This window comes from Pipra filicauda, unplaced genomic scaffold (assembly GCF_003945595.2).
Source record: "Pipra filicauda isolate LSUMZ 115617 unplaced genomic scaffold, ASM394559v2 scaffold54_size4384275_pilon, whole genome shotgun sequence".
Classification (NCBI taxonomy): Eukaryota; Metazoa; Chordata; class Aves; order Passeriformes; family Pipridae; genus Pipra; species Pipra filicauda.
The window spans coordinates 3288372-3309705 of NW_024104698.1; the positions used below are offsets into that span (position 1 = coordinate 3288372).

Consider the following 21334-nt stretch of genomic DNA (forward strand, 5'->3'; position numbering starts at 1 on the left):
AAACACCTAACCTAGCTGTCAGTTACTTCTGAGGCTCTCTGAGAAACCTCACACATATAATCATATTCATATATGGTTTACACAACAAACTTATTTTGGAGTTTCTGAGAAACATTTTAAGCGTACAATGAACCACAGAAGACGACTTGTACCAGTTTGCGCACAGCTGAGGGAATCCTTTCAACATTAAGGTATCCTCTCAAAAAAACCCAAAAAACATCTGAAAGCATAAAGAATCACAAAGTCTATACTGTTATTTCACAAGGAATGAACTAATATAATACAAAGTTTTTTGACAGCTTTTAAGAGACAGTGTAAAAGTCTGTCATTTTGTATGAATAAGTTATTTGGGGGGTTTTTTGATTATTTTTTGTTAGCTTGTTTTGAGTCTTAGCCGGGGTAGCTTTTGATTCTTAGGTCTGAAAACTCTTTTGTTTTAAGTCTGTAGTTTTTCCTCTTTTTTTTTTTTCTTTTAACTGAATTTGCTAACATGTATCCTCAAATTTGGTACTATAGACTTCTGTGACAGGAATTTTCCTAGATTTGATTTATTGCATAGGCAAAGTGTTCTGTATTTAAAATAAATTCTGCCTCATTTATATTCATGACTTTTGTCCCCCCAAAATGTGCAGGTAATTGAAAAGAAATATAACACTGAGTAAAAAATGGTAAGTAAAAAATTTTTTATTTCTTTAGTTCCAGATGCAATAAAACTGGAAATTAGCTTCCCTTTTTAAAAAGCATCTGTCACTTATTCCTACATACTTCTGCTTCAAAAAACAAGTATTTCTTTGCCAATATACAACTACCTTGGAGATAAATACCTCTGAGGCAAAATTATCTTTAAGTTCATGACAGAGGAAAAAGCATAAATGTATTATTTAAAATGCCTTAAACAGTGGATCACAGAGTAGCCCTTCATTCTCTTTTACTAGTGAAAATAGATGGAACTGGAAACGCTTTCCAAACTTAACACATTTAAATGTAGATAAATAAATCTAAATCTAGAAGTCTTTTCCATGTTTGTTAGCCACTTATTGCTAGACCACTTCACTGAGGCAACTTGAAAGCATAGTGATTGGTTTGACAAATGAACAGCTTCATCTGACGATGCAATAATTAACCATTAAAAGAACATATATAATACATGACAAAAGATCAAATGCTCCAGCAAGAAGTTCTGCTCAACAAAAAGGGTTCAGTACCATGCACATTCATCAACTTAAGTAATGGATATCATTAGGAAGGTACTTACATTAGGTCTTAATCTTGCTGCCATTTCATAATACTTCTCGGCTTCTTCATTAAGACTGGCTTGTCTATCAGGACAGAAAAAAACAACAGTTACATCTCATTGTCCTTGGGTTAAGAAAAACTCATACCTAAAGAAACATAGCTAAAACCAAAACACTGCAACTACCTTTCTGTTTAAGGAAATTACCCTAAAAAATGCACAAAAGATGTAAATCTAAAAGTTTTCTTATAGTTCAGAATGTCCATTAGCACAAATCCTCTTTGCCTACCTCATTTTCTTTTTTAGTTCTGAAACAATATTAGTACACATTACAAAGAAATACAGAAAGCTGAACACTCATCTCAGACAAAAACAGAGACATATGTCTTCACCAGAGGAAAATCTGGCTCATTTTTTGTAATCAGACATACTTTAAATTCAGAAACTGTAAATTATGCAATAATGCAATTTCTCACATTGTACCTCCCCAAAACCACTATCATTCCAGTAAAAAAAGGGAAAAAAGTCAGATAATACAATGATTTCTGAAAACTAGGTTTCCATGGTTGAGGGAATTCATTCAGAAAAGAGTTACAATTTCAACATTTACTCACATCATTCTGAGAGGGGATTTAAACTTAGGTCTCCTGCTCCAGGAGAATAAGATGAGTTTCTGGGTACCTGGGTACTATCAGCTCAACTGTTTTTCTTCTCCTTACTAATACAGACAGCATCTACATGGTCCTAGTAGTTTACTTTTTATTTCTTCTCCTGAGTTTTTAGTTTAATATCTTCAAATGAAAATGTAATTTGTTGCCAAAGAAATCCCAACATGTTTTTGTCTCAACAGGCCCTTTTTATCTCATCTCTCAAACTCCTCTCTTCTCCTTTTGTCTCCACCTTCTTAATTTCCCTCCAACTATTCATTCTGTCTACCGGTCCAATGAGTATCAGTTTATCACATACATGTCATGAGAAAGATGGTAAATCTGTAAGAACAACCAAGCATGACTTTCAGGCAGGCTACATATCTTCTGCTAAAATTATTTCCTTTTTTCCTATGAAGGGATAGGTCCTTTCATAGGAGAGTTAGGACAGATCTTCAGCATATTTGTGTTTGTTATGTGATTACATAACACAGGTGCATTTCTGCGATACGAAATCGAAAAATTAGACAACGGAATAACACTGAGTAGGGTTGGCCATCTGATTTTTTATCCTTTGTCTTCTGCTTTTGAGAACAGTTACTAATTCAAAGAATATCAATCAACTGAGCACTTGTTCCTGGAGATTTTACCTTGTTCATTACATGAGCCTTTACATGCTTTGTTATTCAGTAATCAAACTGTGCTCTAATTTTATGTTCCTATCCACCCAGATTTTAAACATTAGCCACTTAATACATGATAGTCGATTAATCCTGGTCAATACATTTTGACAGCTATTGGTCTTGGGAGGAGAAGGGGAGAAGGATAATCCCTTTGAAATTTCTCACATAATTCCTGTGCAAGCTGAAATCACTTCCTGAGTAACAATTGCTAAGTAGAACCTGGTTTATACCTGTTAACTGTTTTAAATTACTTTTCACATGTATCATTTACTCAGTGGTTGCAGTGGTTAGAAATGATTGAATGTCTAAAAATATTAATTCAACCTGCTTCTGAATTGCTCCTGCTGGGCATCAGTAGCACTTGAAATGACTGGAAAAAAATATTCTCATACTTATGAATTTCAGGATTTACAACAAGGTGCTATAAAATGAAACATGTTACACAGCTTTTTTTTTTTTTTCCCCTGCTTGCATGGAACTGTCAGGACACAAAGCACCTCTGAAAGTGGTGAAATAACGTACAATAAATAAGGTTTCTTACCCAGGAGGCAAATACAAACGGTACACTTCACCTCCAAAAAGTGTTGTTGGCATGTGAATGTAGAACACATTAAAATCCCTTTTAGCCCAGTGGAAATACATGGTTTGCTTTCCTCCCATGTGTACACCTTGAAACATGCATCATTAATTGCTAAGTTGAAGTCAGTTTGAATGTATGGTTTTCCATTAAAAACAGTTTATAGAAATGCATGCACAACACAGTAATCTGGTCAGGAAAATGCCAGTTCCATTTCTGGGGCATTCAACATCAGTTCCCTTACTTAAGATGCTTCAGAATTCTGGATCCCATTTTCACTGCAAAAGCTAGAAATTCATTATGTTAAGCCCTGAAATAGCTTTCCCTTGAGAAAAATTAAAGGCACAGAGGTAGGAAATTGCAGTAACCAACCCTATGCCACTGAGCAGTAAAGAGCTCTGGATAAATGTCAAATAAGGGAAGGACACTACTAAAGGTAACATAATTCACATTAGAGTAAAATATTAGATAAAATGTTGATAATAAAACAGAAAGGAAGGAAAGGGAGCAAAGAGAAGTTCAGAAGACAGAGTCCTTTTCATAGTTATGAGATATATTTCAACCTCTATCCTAAATCTTTTCATGAGGACTGACCTTGAAAACACATCTGACTTCCCCTATTAGCACTAGCATTCAATCTTGTTTTAAGGGACAAAAACGTTTTCTCTTTTTGTTCTCTCATATCTCTTAACCTGAGCCTCCAGACCAACCAATTCTCTGTATTCAGTTCCAGCTGATTGATGCTGACACGTCATAAATGTGCTTGATAGCACATCACTTAGATTATCCTGACACCCAGTTTACATTCATTTTGAATCTTTATGTGGATCACTGGAAAAAATATTGCTGTAAGAGAAAAACACCACCAGTGCTGACTGGTTTACATACATAAACATGTGAGTGGGAAAGCATTAGTTTTAACCTGCCTGTTGCTTGGTACAAGGCTTCAGACTGTTGACTATTTTTTCAGTGAAATCATGGATGTCAGCCTAGCTACAAAAAAGTTTTCTTCAGAGATTCCTATTTTTAAATAATGAATGTTGATACTTGGCATTCTTAATGGATTTTTTTGTGTCACAACAAAATCATAATCAGGTTTTATACCTCTAACTGTTCATACACATTTTTAGTTTAAAAATTTTATATAGACTATATGCTTTGCCATACATACATATATATAATTAAGCACATAGACAGCAATTAAAGAAAGAATATAAACTGTTGGGACAATAACAGAGAGTGAAGTTGTGCCTATGAGACTGTGTCAGCAGTTTGAATAACATGTTCAATCAGTGTATTCTGGAGAGCCAAAATACTCTTACAGAAATTCATTGAGAAACAAAGACCATGTCATGTAATATTGCTCCAATTTAGACTTGTTTTTCAAATAGTCAACAAACATGCTATAACTTCATGTAATATGAGAGTTTCCCAGAATAGCCCACTTACAGAAGCATGAAAAAACTAATTATTCCTATAAAAATAGGTCTTCTTCCTAAGTTTGTTTTCATGTGAAGACAATGTGAAACTCTTTTCCTGTTTCTAATTAGTACATCAGTGTCATCCCACTGCCATCCCTCATTCTAAAAATAATCCTCTCCTAGACCACAGGAAATCTAGCTCATGGCAGCTCACTTAGTACAAAACTTAAAAACTTAAACTTAACACTTGTTAATGCATGACTTAGTCCCTGAAGGTACAGCATTACAAACACGTGCTTCACTGCATTTCATTAAAATGTATCTAGCTTTTCTGAAGGGCTTCAAATTCCTATAAGTAAGAGCATTGGAAATAGTACAAAAGTAAAACATGTGACCAGATACTGTTTTAAGTACCACCCAAAGAGCTGCATGACCTTGAAGAAAGCTGTCTGGAAAGCAAATTTGTTGAGATAATAAATTCTACAGGCAAGTATTATGCAAGTTAAAAGTTACCAGACTGTTGCAAAGAAATGGATTGCAGTCATCCCACATCTCCCCCCTCCTACAGATGACTTGATTCATCTTGCATTGCATTATCAGGATGCTACAGAAGTCATTTAGGGGAAAAAAACCCCCAAAACTATGTGCTATTAGGAGCAGGGAGGTCTCTCAATAATGCAAACAGAACTAACTCAGTTGTTAATTTTTTTACTTCAGATCAGCCACAAAAAAAGGAAGTAAGCAATGTTGGAATACCTGACACGAGGAGGAGAAGTTCTTGTGACTTATAAACTGAGAACAAGCTATCTATAAATACAACTACTGCATTTGGACCCAGTTAACAATTGTGTTGCAAATTTAAGAAAAAGAAGATTACCTTGTAGTATTCTAGTTCAAAATTTTCAAAAGTTGTAAATTTTTATAGAAGTTGCATTTTAAAATTTGTTTTTTCTCAGAGAGTAAGGGGAATAAAAAAAAAAGGAAAATATTTTAGCACTAGAGTAGAAAAACAAATTGAACTTTGAAAGAATATTGTGATTAATTTCCATCCAAAACAGCTGTAAACCAAATCTGAAAGAAGTTGTATGTGATCCTGAAAAAATGTCTTCATGTTTCTCAGTCTTGTGACATTCCTTAGGCTAATAGTGGAAACAGTAGTAAGACAGGAGAGAAAGATAATTCCTTCCTAATTAAAAAATACATCACTGGGTAGAATATTTGGTCTGAAAAAAAAATTACAATCTATACAAAAATCTAAGCTGCTGTTATTATTTTGCAGTAATTTTGGAAACCTTGCATCATCCACATTAGTATCAATTTCTGTTTCTTAGTCCACAACACATCTTTAAAATTTATCCCATCTCACTCACCAGAGTCAATTCATTTTCATGCTCTATGAACTTCTATAATATGTTTTCTACTTCACAGCTGTGCAGTTCATTCAAAATTCTTACTCACTGGTCTTTTTTTGTAGCTCTCTAGGGTACCTAAAGAGCAGTTGGTCATCTACATGAAACTATTTCAGCCTTTTATTTATGACTGCGTTTAGCATTCACAGTTCCTAGCTGTGTCACTCTATACCAGTTGGTTTATTCCCTTCTTTCCTTCCTCTTTTGTGTCTTGGTATCTGCTTTCCTCTTGGAATCACCTCAGCTCTCCGTTGTTCTAAAGATCCTGAAAATCAGCTGCTTCTGAAGTCCTGTAGACTCACAATGGATTTGTAGCTGCTCTGTTCCAATGAATGAATATACATTGCCCTTGTACAACAAGTCTTACAGAAGCAATATATTTAAATCAATTGCTAAGTAGAGCAGTGAACAAGGACAGACAACAGAATCATAACCTTTCAGCAAAAATCAGTCAGATGCTAACACATGGGGGTTTTAAGCAAATGCTTAGCAGCGCTGAATTTAACTTTGCCACCCTGCTCTTGCTAAATCCTCCAGACTATTTTAGACTCCCAGAGCATATTAGGAAGACAATTACAATCTTCCACAAAGAGAATTGAGCATGTAAGTGAAAAATTAGACCAACCGGGTATCCTAAAGCAGTACAGTGGATTCTAGCTAAACTAAAACAGGCCCCTTTTTTAAGGGTTTTTGTTTGGCGAGTTTTCTTTGTTTCTAGAGGTTTTGGCTTTTTGCTTACAGTAAAAATAGAGAATGCATCTTAGAATCACTGAGTTCAATGCTGGTCAAGATGCCCCATAAACAGTGTACTCCCAATCAGATCAAGTAGGTTAACCACGGCTGATGTACAGCAGCCACGTAGTATAGCAGCATTGCTGCTACTTGAAAAGTGAAAAAATACTCATATCCAGATGTAAACAAACATGCCTTCAAGACTTTGGATGCTTCACTCAGTGCTCACAGAGAAAGTGAGAGATTTATTAAACCTATTTCCAAAATAGTATTGATCTACATCATCATATTTTAAAATACACACAATCACACCACTTAAATTTATCTTCCACAACACAATCACTGAAATCAGGACTCTGACACACTCTATACCCCTCTGAATTCAGCTGCTTGCTATGCTTCTGTCTGTGAATTTGTAACATTGATCTAAATGTTTCAAATTACTGAACTCTGTCTCAAGAGATATCATTCACAAAATAATCAGGGGAAGGCAAGGATCCTTAAAACAGCTCGTACACCTGAGTCAGGTCAAACTATTGTCTACCAGTGAACCATTTTTCTTGGTTTCCTTTCTAATCTACAAGCAATAAGAGTTATTTTTCAAAAGGTGTTTTGGGGCATATTTCCAAATCATGGTATAGAAACTGTAATTCTGAAACTCAGGTCATTTGCCTGAAGCCAATTCTACCATCTGTTTTATACCCTTGTCCTTCTCTTTTATACAATTTTCCTTTCATTTCATTTCATATTTAAAATGTTGAAAGTATAAACAGCCTAGTGAGATATCTTCATCAGAGAAATTATTTCAAGAACTGTTTTGTGCTAATGAAGTATAATTTTTTATTTCCTTTTTCATGCATTTTCTATGCTTAGATATCATCTAAATGAAATCAAGTATCCTTATAGCTGTTAAGCAGACAATAGACAATAATTGGATAGTTATCCTAGAAATAAGCATGGAGGATACCTATTACAGTAATGTGAGTTTAATGATAATGTTAAACTCACAGATAGCAGCTTAATGTTACTGAATAACCTGGTCTGTCAGCTTGAAAAGCTAAAAAAAAGTCTAAAATTTAATTCTATTCAGATAGAACAGAATTAAATATAAGACTACATTTTAAATCACAGATCCTGAGAATACCACTAAGTGCTCCTATGAGGCTCAAAGTCATTATTAGCCTGGGAATATTTAGATTTCTAATTATTGTAGTGTTCCCTACTAACAGAAATTTTCAATATTCTCTATTTACATCTAGAACAGAAAAATGCTCTCATCTTTTCACACTAAATTTTTAAAAATCAGGAGAAAGGAAATCCTGCAGAAGGTTCTTCACAAAAGAAACACTTATTCTTCTATGCAAGCAAAATGGATTACGTACTTGTAAACTACAGAAGTTTTGAAGGTAAGAAATTATGAGATAATACACAGAAAATTAGAAATGGAAACTGCTAAATCCTGCAACAGTTTCATTCCAGTTCTTTGTATCTTATTAGCAATATTGAATTATTCAAAAGAGTTGCTGGGCTTTAAAAAGAATCCTGCATAAGCGAAGGCTATAAATACTCCAAAATAAGAGAGGAAAATCCAGTAAGGCAGATGTAAAAGCACTAACCTGAGCATATGGGCTGCATTGAAAACAACATCAAATTCCATATTATCGAGTTCAGCTGCCTTTTTTGCCATTTCAGCTGCTTCTATCAGGCGGGATTCTTCAAGGAGGAACTGACCTGCAATGGAGTGCATGACCGTGAGCCCACAGATAATAACTGATGTAATATACTACAGAGAGTATAGTTAGGAAAAGGAATCACAAAAAAACCCCAACAAACTAAAAAATCAACCAACAAACAGCTGAATCACATTCAATATTATTTGTTGATTTGCTCTGTATTTCAGCATCCTCAAAATATATTCAATGTCGAAAAAATGCAATAAATATGACAGGTAATAACAATATTTGTGGAACATATTTAGGAAAAATGAGAATAATAGAGTAAAACTCAGCCATCAAGAAATAGTACTTCCAACCTCCAAGAAGCCTGCCATTTGAGAACTTGCCCTTCTGCCTCTACATTGATCTTCATTTCCTCAAGACAAATTGAAGTAAATAACATCTAGGAATCAAATACACTCCCATTTTAAAAGCATATCTCAAAATCATATTAAAAGATACATTTTTATATATATCCATGAGAACATATTTCTTCAGCTTTAGAATTATAAATGATATCAGCATTAAAATTATTATATATGTATACCTTGACAAACTGGTATTTTATCATGTATTGCACTAATCCAATAGGTAGCTCTTTACAAGTTTCCTACATGACACTTACCTTTTCCATAAAAAAAAGAAACAGAAGATGGCTAAAATGAAGCGACCGAATTTTTACAAATGATGTTATCATAATCATTAAACCAAGTTTCAACTGAAAAGAATGAATAATTTAAGACTAACTAAACTTTAAGTGAAGTACAGTAGTTTCAAAACGGAACATATAAGACATAGTAGAACTCTACAAAAATGAGTTTTCCTTTGATGAAGATGAAAAAGAAATTTGGAAGATACTTAAGCAACCTTATTTTCTGCTCTTTTAAATGATTTTTTCATTCCTAATTCGTAAAATGCATTATTTTTGCAACAACTTTTTAAAAGATTTCAGCCATCTAGACTCTGTGTCTACATAACTTTATGTTTGGAAAAGCTATCCTCAAGGATGGTGATTATAGATTCCATCATGCCATCCTTCCCTTTTAAATTTATTTTGTAAAGTTAGATCACTCAACCAAAAATTGTCTGCCATGCCATCACTGACCGCTAGCCTCTTCAGAAATAATATCCCATGAGCAAATGATTTCCTCTCATAGTGAGGGATTTTCTCTTTTTTTCTTCCCTCCTTTCCTCATGCATTCCCTGTTGCTCACATGCTTGCTATGTGCTTATGCAAAAAATCCAGAAATCCAGTTAGCCAGAGCTAGCAAAGTCTGTACAAGCCTAGTGAATCTGGTGATGCAGGAAGGCATGACTGTATTCATATCTGCAAAACTCTTGTAAAAACATTCTGGTGCCTTCCTGCATTCACAGTGTAAGGTTTGCTTGTTTTAGTTACATCCACACTCTAATACGTGCTATATTTTGATGCAGTATAAGGCTTTGTGCTTATTGTGCCCAGAAACAGATGATTTAAAAAAAAACTCTCTCACACCGAACAATAAGTTAATAAATAAATAAAAAGAGAGAAAGAGAGGAAAAACATAAAAGAAAACCTTTTGAGAACAGTTTGGACCACAGGAAATGAATTTGTCTTCAGAATTAGAAATCATGGGTTGAACCATTAGTGGAACTCTTTTAGGAAGGGATAACAAATGCTTACAAAAGCAGTAAATTTGCTTCCTTTTTTTTTTTTTTCATTCCCCCCCCCCCCCCCTCCCATTTGGGTACAACATCAGGGTATGCCTTATATGTAGCAGGACAAATTCAGATTTGAATCTGAAAATTCTCCAAGTAAAGCTACCAACTACAGCAGGCAGTTCATATCTCTTGATTTGGGCCGAATTCCTATTTTCTTTAAAGAGAAATCTTTGAAACAATCAGTATTCCAATTCTCTTCCAAAAAGTGAAGTAAAGTAGTATCCCTAATCTTTAGGTCCATGTTAAAGCAAACCAACCATAAATTGTTAACATTAAGGTTCTTTTGTTAATGAAAGCCCTGGATTAGCAGAATGAAACACTGGTAGCTGGATGTACTATTAATAGATCCAGCCAGAGGGGAAAAGGAGGACATAAGCTTTTATACTTCAAGACAGTGAACATTCAGGAGAATTCTCAAATAAATATATACTTAATTTAGGAAAAATTTTTTGCACATTACAATTTAAAAATAATGTCAACTGCTCATTAAGCAAATTAATTACATAAGGAGAATAAACCTCTCCTTATTATTGTCAATAAAAAAATTACTCAATGGGTTTTAGAGATAGATCTTTAGAAACATACTTCCAGTTTTCTGTAACACTGAAGCTCAGCAGTGATGTTACCTTACGTGTTCAAGAAGCATTTGGACAACTCTCTGGCACATGGCGTGATTCCTGGGCCTCCCCTGTGCAGGGCCAAGAGTTGGACTCACTGATCCTTGTGGGTCCCTTTCAGTGCAGGATATTCCATGATTTCATGAGGCGAACAACCCTTAACTGCCTTAATCATTGCCTGAGTAGAGGTGATTTCATCAGCTGCTGCTGATCAAGCGTTTGGATGGGCTATAAATATAATTGACTGCCACCTTCTCAATCTAGTGGAAAAGTAAATACCTGAGCATACAGGTGTGTGGTGGGTGGGTTGGCCCCTGTCAGCATCCAAGCACTCACGCATCTGCTCATCCCCACCCACTCCAGCAGGGTGATGGGAAGAAACAGGAAGAACAAAAGCAAGAAAATTTGTGCATCAAGATAAAGACAGTTTAATATGTGAAAGAAAAAAAACAACAAAAAAATCAACCAAACAGCAAAGTGAAGAAAATCACTTGCCACTTCTCACATGCAGACTGATGCTTAGCCAGTCTCCAACAAAGGGCCACCTCAGAAGCCAAAATCCTTCTTCTTTCTCTACTCCAGTTTTTATTGCTGAACATGATGTTATATGGTCTGTTATATCTATCCCCTTGGCCAGCTCAGGTCAGCTGTCCAAGCTGCGTCCCCTCTCAACCACCTGCCCATCCACAGTCTACTCTGTGTTAGGGCAGACTAATCAAAAGAGAAATCCTTGACACTGCTCAAGCACTATTCAGCAACAGCCAAAACACTGGTGTGTTATCAAAAAAGGCTATTTTAGTCACAAATCCAAAACATGGCATCATCCAGGCTGATATAAAGAAAGTTAATGCTATCCAAGCCAGACCCAGTACAAGGTGGAAACTTTCAGCTGAGAATTGATTTGCCAAGTTCTCCTGAAAGGCATACTAATTTTATTCACACATCTCAATTTAATTTAAAGCACCTAAGTAGAGAGATATCATTTTGAAAACATTAGCTGCCATTCCTTTTAATATTATATACTAAATTCATACAAGAATGAAGTGGATTGGCACTTTACTGCTGCACTTTCTTCAATAAAAAGTAGACTTCTGAACTTTTCCTGTCAAAGCCATATGTTTTCCCGAGAAAGGAAGAGAAGGACCACTGGGGTGTAGAGACCCACCTAGAGCCCATGGAGGAGCCCATGCTGGAGCAGGTGGATGCATGAAGGAGGCTGTGACCCCATGGGAGGCCCAGGATGGAGCAGGGTCCTGCCAGGGACCTGCAGCCTGTAAAGAGGGAAGCCCACACTGGAGCAGGTTTTTCCCTGGTAGGATTTGTGGCCCCTGTGGGGGACCCACGTTGGTACAGCTCATTCGTGAAGGACTGCTCCCCATGGAGGAGTGACCCATGGAACAGCAGTTTGGGAAGACCTGCTGCCCCACGGATGGACTCACACTAGAGAGGTCCATCAAGGACTGTCTCCCGTGGGAGGGACCTCATGGGAGCAGGGGAAGGACTCCTCTCCCTGAGCAGTGGCAGAAACAATAACTGACCGTAACCCCCATTCCCTGTCCTCCTGCACTGCTGGGGGGGAAGAGGGAGAACACAGAAGGAAGGAGGGGGGGGGGAAGGTATTTTTAAGACTGTTTTATTTCTCACTCTTTGGCTCTTATCCTGTTAGTACTAAATATAATACTATCCCCACTTTGAGTCTTATTTTGCCCGTGAAGGTAATCAGTCACTGACCTCTCCCAGCTCTTATCTCTACTCATGAATTCTTAGCTGTTTTTTTTTTCTCCCTCCTCTGTCCAGTTGCAGAGGGAGGGTGAGAGAGTGGCTTCAGTGGGTACCTAGTATCTGGCCAGGGTTAACCCACTACAGATTTTTTCTGTAGCCTCATTATCCCAGCATCGAAGCAGCCCAGTAAGAATCCACTCACCCAGTTCAGGGACTGGGTAACCTCGGTTTCCTGTTTGATTTATCTGACTTCCTCTGTTGAAGGACTGGCTCTTTGATCCGTCCCCTCTCGTCCTTCTTTTTGCTAGGAGCTTCTTCTTTTTCCTCTTCCTCCGTTACTAATCGCTGATATGGACCTACCACAGAGACACTGCCTAACACCACCTTTCTTACTGCAGGTGTCATGATTCTAACTGTTGCCAACAACATAAATTATGGTAGCCTGATTGCTTTTTGGAATCAGAACCAGCTTTTGAGAAAACAGCCTTCTACAAGCTCTGAATTCCACATTTTCCTTCTCCAAGGAAAACATATTTTTCTTTACTATTCTTCTAAACTGGAAGTAGGAAATCCATAGTCCACCTTCCGACGTGACCTTCAGCAACACTTTGCCTGGAACATTTTTAAAATAGAATTTTCCATCTTTCTTGCTAGACAGCACTGAGTTGAGTGTAAATGTGCAGTCAGGAGTTTTTAAAGACCTTTGACAGTAGAGAACTGATTCAATACTTCACAATCCTCTTAGTTATTTTTTCCCTAAAGTATCTAGGAATCAGAAATAGCATTAAAGCTGCTGAATTCTGTACCTACAGCCTTGTTCAAACTTATTTTTTCCTGCAAATCATCAACAGTGCTTTTTGACTCCCTACTTGACCAAAAATTTGAGAGGTAATATATGCAATCTACTGAAAAGTAAGATAAAAGTATGTATGCAAACAACAACAAAAAAATTCCAGTTTCTGGCATTAAAAAGAACAACTTATTTTCATCTTTTATCAATTTTTAAACAAATATTTATCCACAGAAATGAAAGTATACAGCTCTCTATCCTGTATAATTGTCTCCCTAAAATGATCATGAACATTTGTAAAGCACTTTGTTAAGAAGCACCATGAACAATTTAAAAGCCATACAGCTGAACTGGTAGTTCTGCTGCTTTATTGTAATAAGAAAGGTATTAATTGGTTGGGATATGTCTATGTGTAGTAATCTCTTATGTTCAGAGCACAAAGGCATTAGTGTGTTCCTCTAGAATGGGCTTAACTATTCCTTGTAGGCACTATGAGCTTTTATTTTATTAGATAGAAGTGCAATTTGCTTATTTAGTAGATAACAGTGCAATTTGCACCAATCTTTCTTCAGTTGAAATGTTCTCTTTTTTACTCACTGGCAAATATTCAAAGGTAATTTGTCCCAGAACAGAGAAGATTTCTGAAATAGCTCTTTTTGTTGCTGTTGCTTTTGAAAAGAACCATCTTGAATGTTCTCAGAATGCTGTTGGTTCTGCACTTACTCATATTTCAATGACTTAGACTAGTAGTATGCTGATATCTTTAGTAATCCAAGCAAAGCCAAGTAAACTATCTTCTGAATAAGAATGTAAAAACTTCCAATAGTACCATAATAGGAATTTGCTTCTTTTAATATACATTTGTCACCAAGTCTTCTGCTTCTTATCCTCTTAAAAAGTTTTCTACTTCCACAACATGAAGAGTGCTCTATCTAGACTCAACTGTAAAAAAAATAAACTTCACTAGAAGTTTTTTCAGCATATTCAACACTGAGGATTTGAAGCTGAATATATGCTGGTGCTTTCAAAACATTTCAAGTTTCAGCAGAAACCAGAAGAGGGATAGGGTTCTGGCTGAACCAATGCATTGTATTTTGTCTTTGAAGCACAGTAAGGATGCAAGATCATGTCTTGAGAACTATATTCTTAGTGATATGAGCAGATCCACCACTGAAGTCTGCTGAACTTCAATTCTGCTGAGACAATGCAGAGCAAAAGAGCAGATGCAAACAGAGCTTTCTATATAGAAAACTGAAATAGCATTCTGTGGAAGAAATGAGGAGAGACCTTGTCTGCAAGTTGATTTCCAAAGCTTTTAAGGTGATGAATCAAGGTTGCAAGATGCAAAGTCAACAGACATGACCTAATGTAACTGTTTCCTTTAAGACTTTCAAAACAGATTCATTGGCTGTGAACCAGAAGTTCCCAGAGCAAGGGAACGTTTAAAGATCGGCTTTCCAGGCCTGTTAAGACGATTTCTTGCTGAATGTGCTGGCTGTGACAGGAGAAACAAAGACAACTTACATCACAATCACCTAAATGGTAGCAGCATTTCATTTTTTTGCTGCTCCTTATATGCCATTCCATCTTAATCTAAAGCTGTTCTCTTGGTTTCTTACTGGAAAGAATTCTGGAGACTTTATCCTTTCAATTGGTTCCCATGGAGAAAATTATTCCATGCAAATAAAATATACAGAAACACTATGCAAGCCAGTGGGTGCTGCAATATCAGTATATGCACTGGCTTGGAAAAAAACTTTATTAGCCTTTTTCTTTGTCTGAAAAAGTTATCTGTTGCAGTTGTGCTACATGTACCACTGGATGTCATCCAGAGCATGATCAGAGATAAAGAGAGAAAAAATTAACTTGCAAACCTTTGGGACTTGATGACTGAACTTGTGATCACATCTGGATCACTGGAAGCTCTCACTAAAACAAAAGATTAATGATGAAAATACAAACTACAGGGACCTCATGATTTACAGATACTGTCATTTCCCAAACACCTGGTGACCTATAAGTTTGGAAATGTGAAATCTGGATGGGAAAAAACTATCCAGTTGCACTTCTGTAACAGTCTCATGCTATCTCTAAAAAAATCTTCATGAGATAGTACTCACAGATCAAAACATACGATCATTAGCAAAGAAGTCTCCAGGGTTGTTTGTGTCACATGCTTTTTCAGTTCCTGCAGAAACCCTACATTCTGGCAACATGGAAGAAGCACAAAGCCACATTTTTAGATCTGTCTCTGATCTGCAATATCTATACCATATCTCTTGAGCAGTCTAGTATATTATGCTGAGGAAGCAGAGTCAACCACGTATTTGAGATGTCAGAATGATTAGATTTAAGGATAAACTCAAGGGAAGAGGCAGACTAAATGGAAATTCCACAGCATTTAAGGTTGGTGACCTAGCTTGCTTGGAAATACTCCATTGCATTCCACCTCAGTGACTGGTACTAAAGGAAGTTTGGAACAAATAGTTATTATAGTGGTCTGTAATAATCTTCTTTTAATGTTTTGTGATCGCAACAGCCTAGAGAGCAACAAAAAGGACTTCAGGTTGGTGGATTCTTCTGAATAGCTCAGCTTCTGGTATATTTTCCAGTTTCAGTTTGGAAGTAAGAAATACTGTCTGTTAGTTCTAGCTAAAGATTTTCTAAAATCAAAGTTATTACAGAGAGTTCTGGAAACAGAAAGGTCAGAAGCTTAATCAAGTCTTTCTGCAAGACAGTTACATCTCCTTACCATTTTGGGTCTAGGAATCCTGTCTTCCTGGAACTGCATTCACTGATATTGTAGGAGGAGCTTTAAGCCATAGGCCAAACTCAGGACCCTAATTTGATGACACTGTATGCTCAAGACAGAGTGACCATTTCTCCAAAGACCACATATGTTCTATGAACATGTATCATTTGAGTATCATAAACTTGTTTTATAGTTTCCCTACAAAATCATTGTATATCAATGTTAGGATTTCCAAAAGATATAAAATGGAAAAACCCCTTTCCTTCGCAGAAAGGTTCAAGACTTTGTATTGGGAAGGCTGGCAAAGGGACTTAGTGATGGACATACTATATCTGGATGGCTTTGACTCCATCTCATCAAGGAATTTATTTTCTCAATACATAATCACCATGTAGGATCTGGTGTTCCCAGTGTAACAGATCCATGCACTCTTGTATTAATTATTTGGCATATATTGCACTTAGCTAACCTGTCAGTCAGGAATGGGACAATTCATTCACTGGAATTATGGATTGTGAAGTTTTATTCATTTCATTGACAAGGATAAAAAATGACCTTCCTATGGACTAGGCTGACATTTCTTCCATCAACATAAAACTCTTCTGAAGAAATTAGTAAAATTTCATTAGTAGGTCATGGTTGATGTTTCTCTTTCTTACAAATACAACACTGATATTTTATTTTTCTTAAGTACACTAGTCTTTTTCTTCATAAGATCTTTTCCTTAAATATGTAGAAGAAAAATAAAGCTTTCCTGGGCTGCTCAGTGAATGAACAGCAAAGACACAAAGCTCCAGCACTGTGAATAATGTGACTATGTGGAAATGTTGATTCCACCACCCATTTGGGCAGCCTGTTCCAATGCTTGACAACCATTTCAGTGAAGAAATTCTTCCTCTTGTTCTGTTGCTAGTTGCCTGGGAGAAGAGGCCAATCCCCACCTGGCTACGAACCCCTTTCAGGCAGCTGTAGAAAGCCATAAGGTCTCTCCTGAGCCACCTCTTCTCTAGGCTAAAAAGACCAGCTCACTCAGCTGCTCCTCACATGACTTACTCTCCAGACCATTCACCAGCTCCGTTATTTTTCTGTCGACATGCTCTAGCACCTCCATGCTTCCCTGTAGTGAGGGGCTCAGAACTGGACATAGGACTCAACGTGTGGCCTCACCAGTGCCGAGTACAGGGGGACAATCACTTTCCTGGTCCTGCTGGCCACGCTATTCTTGATACAGGCCAGGATGCCATTGGCCTTCTTGGCCACCTGGGCACACTGCTGGCTCACGTTCAGATGGCTGATGACCAACTCCCCCACGTCCTTTTCCACCGGGCCTCTTTCAGGCACTCTTCCCCCAGCCTGTAGTGCTGTAGGGGGTTGTTTTGACTGAAGTCCAGGACCCAGCACTTCACTTTATTATATCTCAGTCTAAGAGGAAACACCTAAAAAGAAAACTGAATTCACATGTAAATATATGAAAATTCTCACACTCACTAAGACATCTAAGTGTATGACTTAAACCACAGTAGTTCCAATTAATTTTCAGGCTGTGACATAGGAGTGGTTGGGCAGTTATCTTTGGAAATAAGATAGATACAGAGTGTTCATAGACTTAGATGAAAATTTAGGCATCAAAAAGGGCTAAAAGCCCTCTCCAGAAACAGTGATCAGAAAGACATAGGATGAAATTGAAAAACAAATACAACGGTTAACAAGCTAAACTTGTTTAAAAAGAAACAGATAATATAAGAAAACCTATAAAAGTAACTCCTAAATTATCACAAATTCAAAAGTGAAAGACAATGTAAAAAAAAGTATATTTGGGAACATGTTAATATTTCTTCAATGAGAGTTTAGCTAATACACTTCAGTTTTACATTATCTGAAAGCATCTTTTTCATTTTTTTTATATTTGTAACTGGGAATGCACTGAAAAAGGCAGATGATCAATGTGAACTGCCTAATTAAGTGAATGTATAATTAATCTAATAAGAATAATCTATTTTTATAACAAAAAAAGGACTTGTTAAACAATTTAAAGTTATTAGAAACAATGTATTATTCAAAGGAAACTATTTTAAAAGGAGGTCTCAACAGTGATTAATAAAACAGAGTTAATTTGAGCATCCCATTGGGTTCCCAACTTCCCTATTCCAATTAATCCATTACAAAAGTAAGGGAAAAGGGACCTCTGTACAGACATTTATCTTGAAACCTCACTGCTTCTTTCCTTCTCACTTTTTTTCCCCACTGCACTTTCATTACATTGGAGAGAGGCCATTACATGCACTTTAAGAGGTACAGTGGCAAAATGTATTTTTAGCAAACAAATAAAATGAAGCATGCTTTAGTTGTGGGGGTTTGGTGGGTTTTTTTGTGTGCTTGTTTGCTTGGTTGGTTGGGTTGGTTTTTTTTTACTTTTAGACAATAAATTACAAATTAAATAAGACAGTTCTGGAGGTACAGAAAGCCTTCAACAATTTTAAACTCCTTAATTACACTGCATCCTACTAACTGAAGAATTTATTTTTGTTTCTTTTCAAACAGATGAGCTCTTAAGTATTTCACTGTTTGAAATTCCCCTCATCTCTGTGCAGTGACAAATTTCATACATACATAATCTTTCTTCAACTTCTACTGAGATAGGCTCAGTGCAGACACCGAGACTTCCTCTGTGGATGGTCAATACTATATCCAAAACCAAATAGTCTCTAGGCCATAAGGGCACTGGTCTGACCTGACTGAACATTCCTATGTTTGGCACATTTGTTAACAACTCTGATGTATTGACTCTTTAGATGCCATTATGTTCTTAAAATATTTAGAAGAAAGTTCCTTTGGACTTGTATAGTTCATAGGAACCTCTTTGTGGTTTCTCGGATTGACACTTGGATTCATCTCAGGTGATCACAGACATTTAATCGAGACAAGTAGCTTAGAATTAATCTCTTCTATGTCAATGGAGATCACTTCAATTCTGTTATCAATCTGATAATGACAGATGTTACCAAGGTCTTGCAGGATTCAAAATGGCATACTTGAGTTAGCTCCTCAAAGTAAAGTGGGATGCATGAGAGCCAATATCTTGAGTAGGTGTCGTAAGACATTTTGAAGTAAACTTTCCCACAGGAAAAAGAAAGAATTCAAAAATAAATAATTTACTAGGTTCAACCTGTTTTAGTCAAAACTGTTCACTTTAAGTCATCTTTAACAAATGTGTATTAAAATATCCAATTAAGTCTCAAACTTTACCAGACATTCAAATTTAGTATCCAAAATAATTTCCTTCAACGTTTTAGTTTAAAAACTTGTATGCTGTGCCAAAAATAATATTTTAATTGAAAGAGAACTAAAAAAGAAAAAAAATTACATTAGTGCTTCTGCAATCCTTCCTCTGTCACTTTTTCTTCTTCCTGATTCATATGAATTTTCTCTCTTTCATCTGTGAGGGGCTTCTGGTAGCACGCTGTGTACCTGAGCAGCTTGTATCATATCACCCATCAACACTCACATATTTGTAAGACAATGGTTTTGCGCAAAGTTCAGATGTTCAGATAACTGGTGTATGAGAGGAGGAAAAGAAAGAAGGGGAAAAGAAACATGGTCAGGTGAGCAGCTGTCTGCATTTCAGTCTGAGAGGGGACTGCGATCCTCTCTGGTGACTGGAGTAAAAGCCACTTTGCCTTATGCCCAATGACATGGCATCACATCAGCAGTCCACAGCGATTTATATCTCTTCACCTTTTCCACTAGTTCTCCCTTCAGACACCTTCAAGCATAATAAGTCTGGGAAACACTGCTTCAAGCCTAAATCCACTGAAATCCAAAGTCAGCAAAGTACCTATACAAAACTGATTACAATGCTAAGTTGAGAAATGTGCGGTGGTGGTATTATTCAAGGAGCAAACACAAAACTGCTCACCTCTCTCTAAATTTTCATGTGATCATTTTGCCTCCTGCATCAAATTGTACCCAAAAATAGCTTTGGCTTAAGGTTTGAATTAAATTATAATACAAATGTAAGCTTCTTAAAAGATACAGTATATTGACAGTTTTTCTCATAGCGCCAAAAAAAAGTCCAAAAGGTTAAAAGTCAAAAATAACATCTGCACAACCTAGGAGCACAAATTATAAGTGTGTGCAATCCTGTGCACTTGGAAGAAAATCTACAGTCCATTTATTTCTGCTACTCCATCAACACACTGCTATGTCCCAACTGACCACTCTTTTCATTTGGCTGTTTTGTGAGGTATGTGTTTTTTTAGGACTGATGCCAACTACTTTATTCTCTGTTCCAACATCTTCATGCTGAGAAAAAAAGGAATCTCTAAGATTTACATGCAAAATACAGATGTATTTCCCCATAATTAAACTCCTGGCATATAGGATGTAGAATGTACCTGTGACAAGGTCCTGGAACAAATTAATGAGATGGAGAGATAAAGCTTAGTGTTCACTAGGGATTCCCATGTAATATTTGGAATGCCCCTGGTAACACACAATCCTCATCAATTCAAGCAATAGGTGGAAGGGAAAAGAGAAATAAAGCTAAAAAGAAAAGAAAGGGAAAAGGGAAAGAAAATAAAAACAAGGATAATTTATTTCAAATTTTATGAAGTCCTATGCCCAAAGTGACAAGGATTTGTGAATCAGCTGTACTACACAGACACATAACCCAAGCAGAAGTAGACCATATCTTTCTCACAGATACTTTGATATAAATATAGAATAACATGACTGAATTTGGTAAGGTGATCACAAGTTATACAGGGAAAAGGTTTCACATGCATTCAGAAGAGCTCTCTGTGTATAATGCTCCATGATAGAGAGCTAACAGCTTTACAGAGAACCTTCTTGTGCCTATTGCCTTTCAGCATCACATTTTACTATGCTGTTACTCCACTGACTAAATTTTTCCTTCACTCCTGAACTGCTGAACTCCTGAACCTCACTTATGTTGCAGTAATGACCTCTGCACAAGGACAGAACCCACTTTTTGAACCTGGAAGACAACAAAGGAAAAGTCTGCTAATGTTTTTAGGGAATAATCTTATTAGGAAACAATACACCATTTTAATATTGTGATCTGGTAATAAAGCAGTCAATGTATCAGACATGAATGATGATTTCAATAACCGCGTTTTTAGTTTATAGGGCACTTGAAAATGAGACAGAGGGAATATTGCAGAAAAGGACAGACAAGTTGATGAAGTAATGAGAGAGAAAAAGAAAACAAGTCTAGATCTGTAATGAAATACACACAATCCTAAATGTCTTTTGCTGAGATGCATTGTTGAGACCTACCTTGAATTTGTATGCAATTAAGATTTCCTAATAACT

The 21334-nt window shown here is 36.5% G+C and overlaps 1 protein-coding gene across 3 annotated transcripts in view; it reads right to left on the reverse strand.

The window, feature by feature from the left end:
* Window positions 1–21334, reverse strand: part of TMTC2 (transmembrane O-mannosyltransferase targeting cadherins 2) — a 288272-nt gene that overhangs the window by 62034 nt on the left and 204904 nt on the right. For all 3 annotated transcript variants that reach the window (XM_039387275.1, XM_027744691.2, XM_027744692.2), the window contains exons 10-11: window positions 8320–8434; window positions 1256–1319 (exon numbers count right to left, since the gene is read on the reverse strand). In XM_039387275.1, the coding sequence (XP_039243209.1) occupies window positions 1256–1319; window positions 8320–8434 (179 nt within the window). The remainder of the gene's footprint in view (window positions 1–1255; window positions 1320–8319; window positions 8435–21334) is intronic.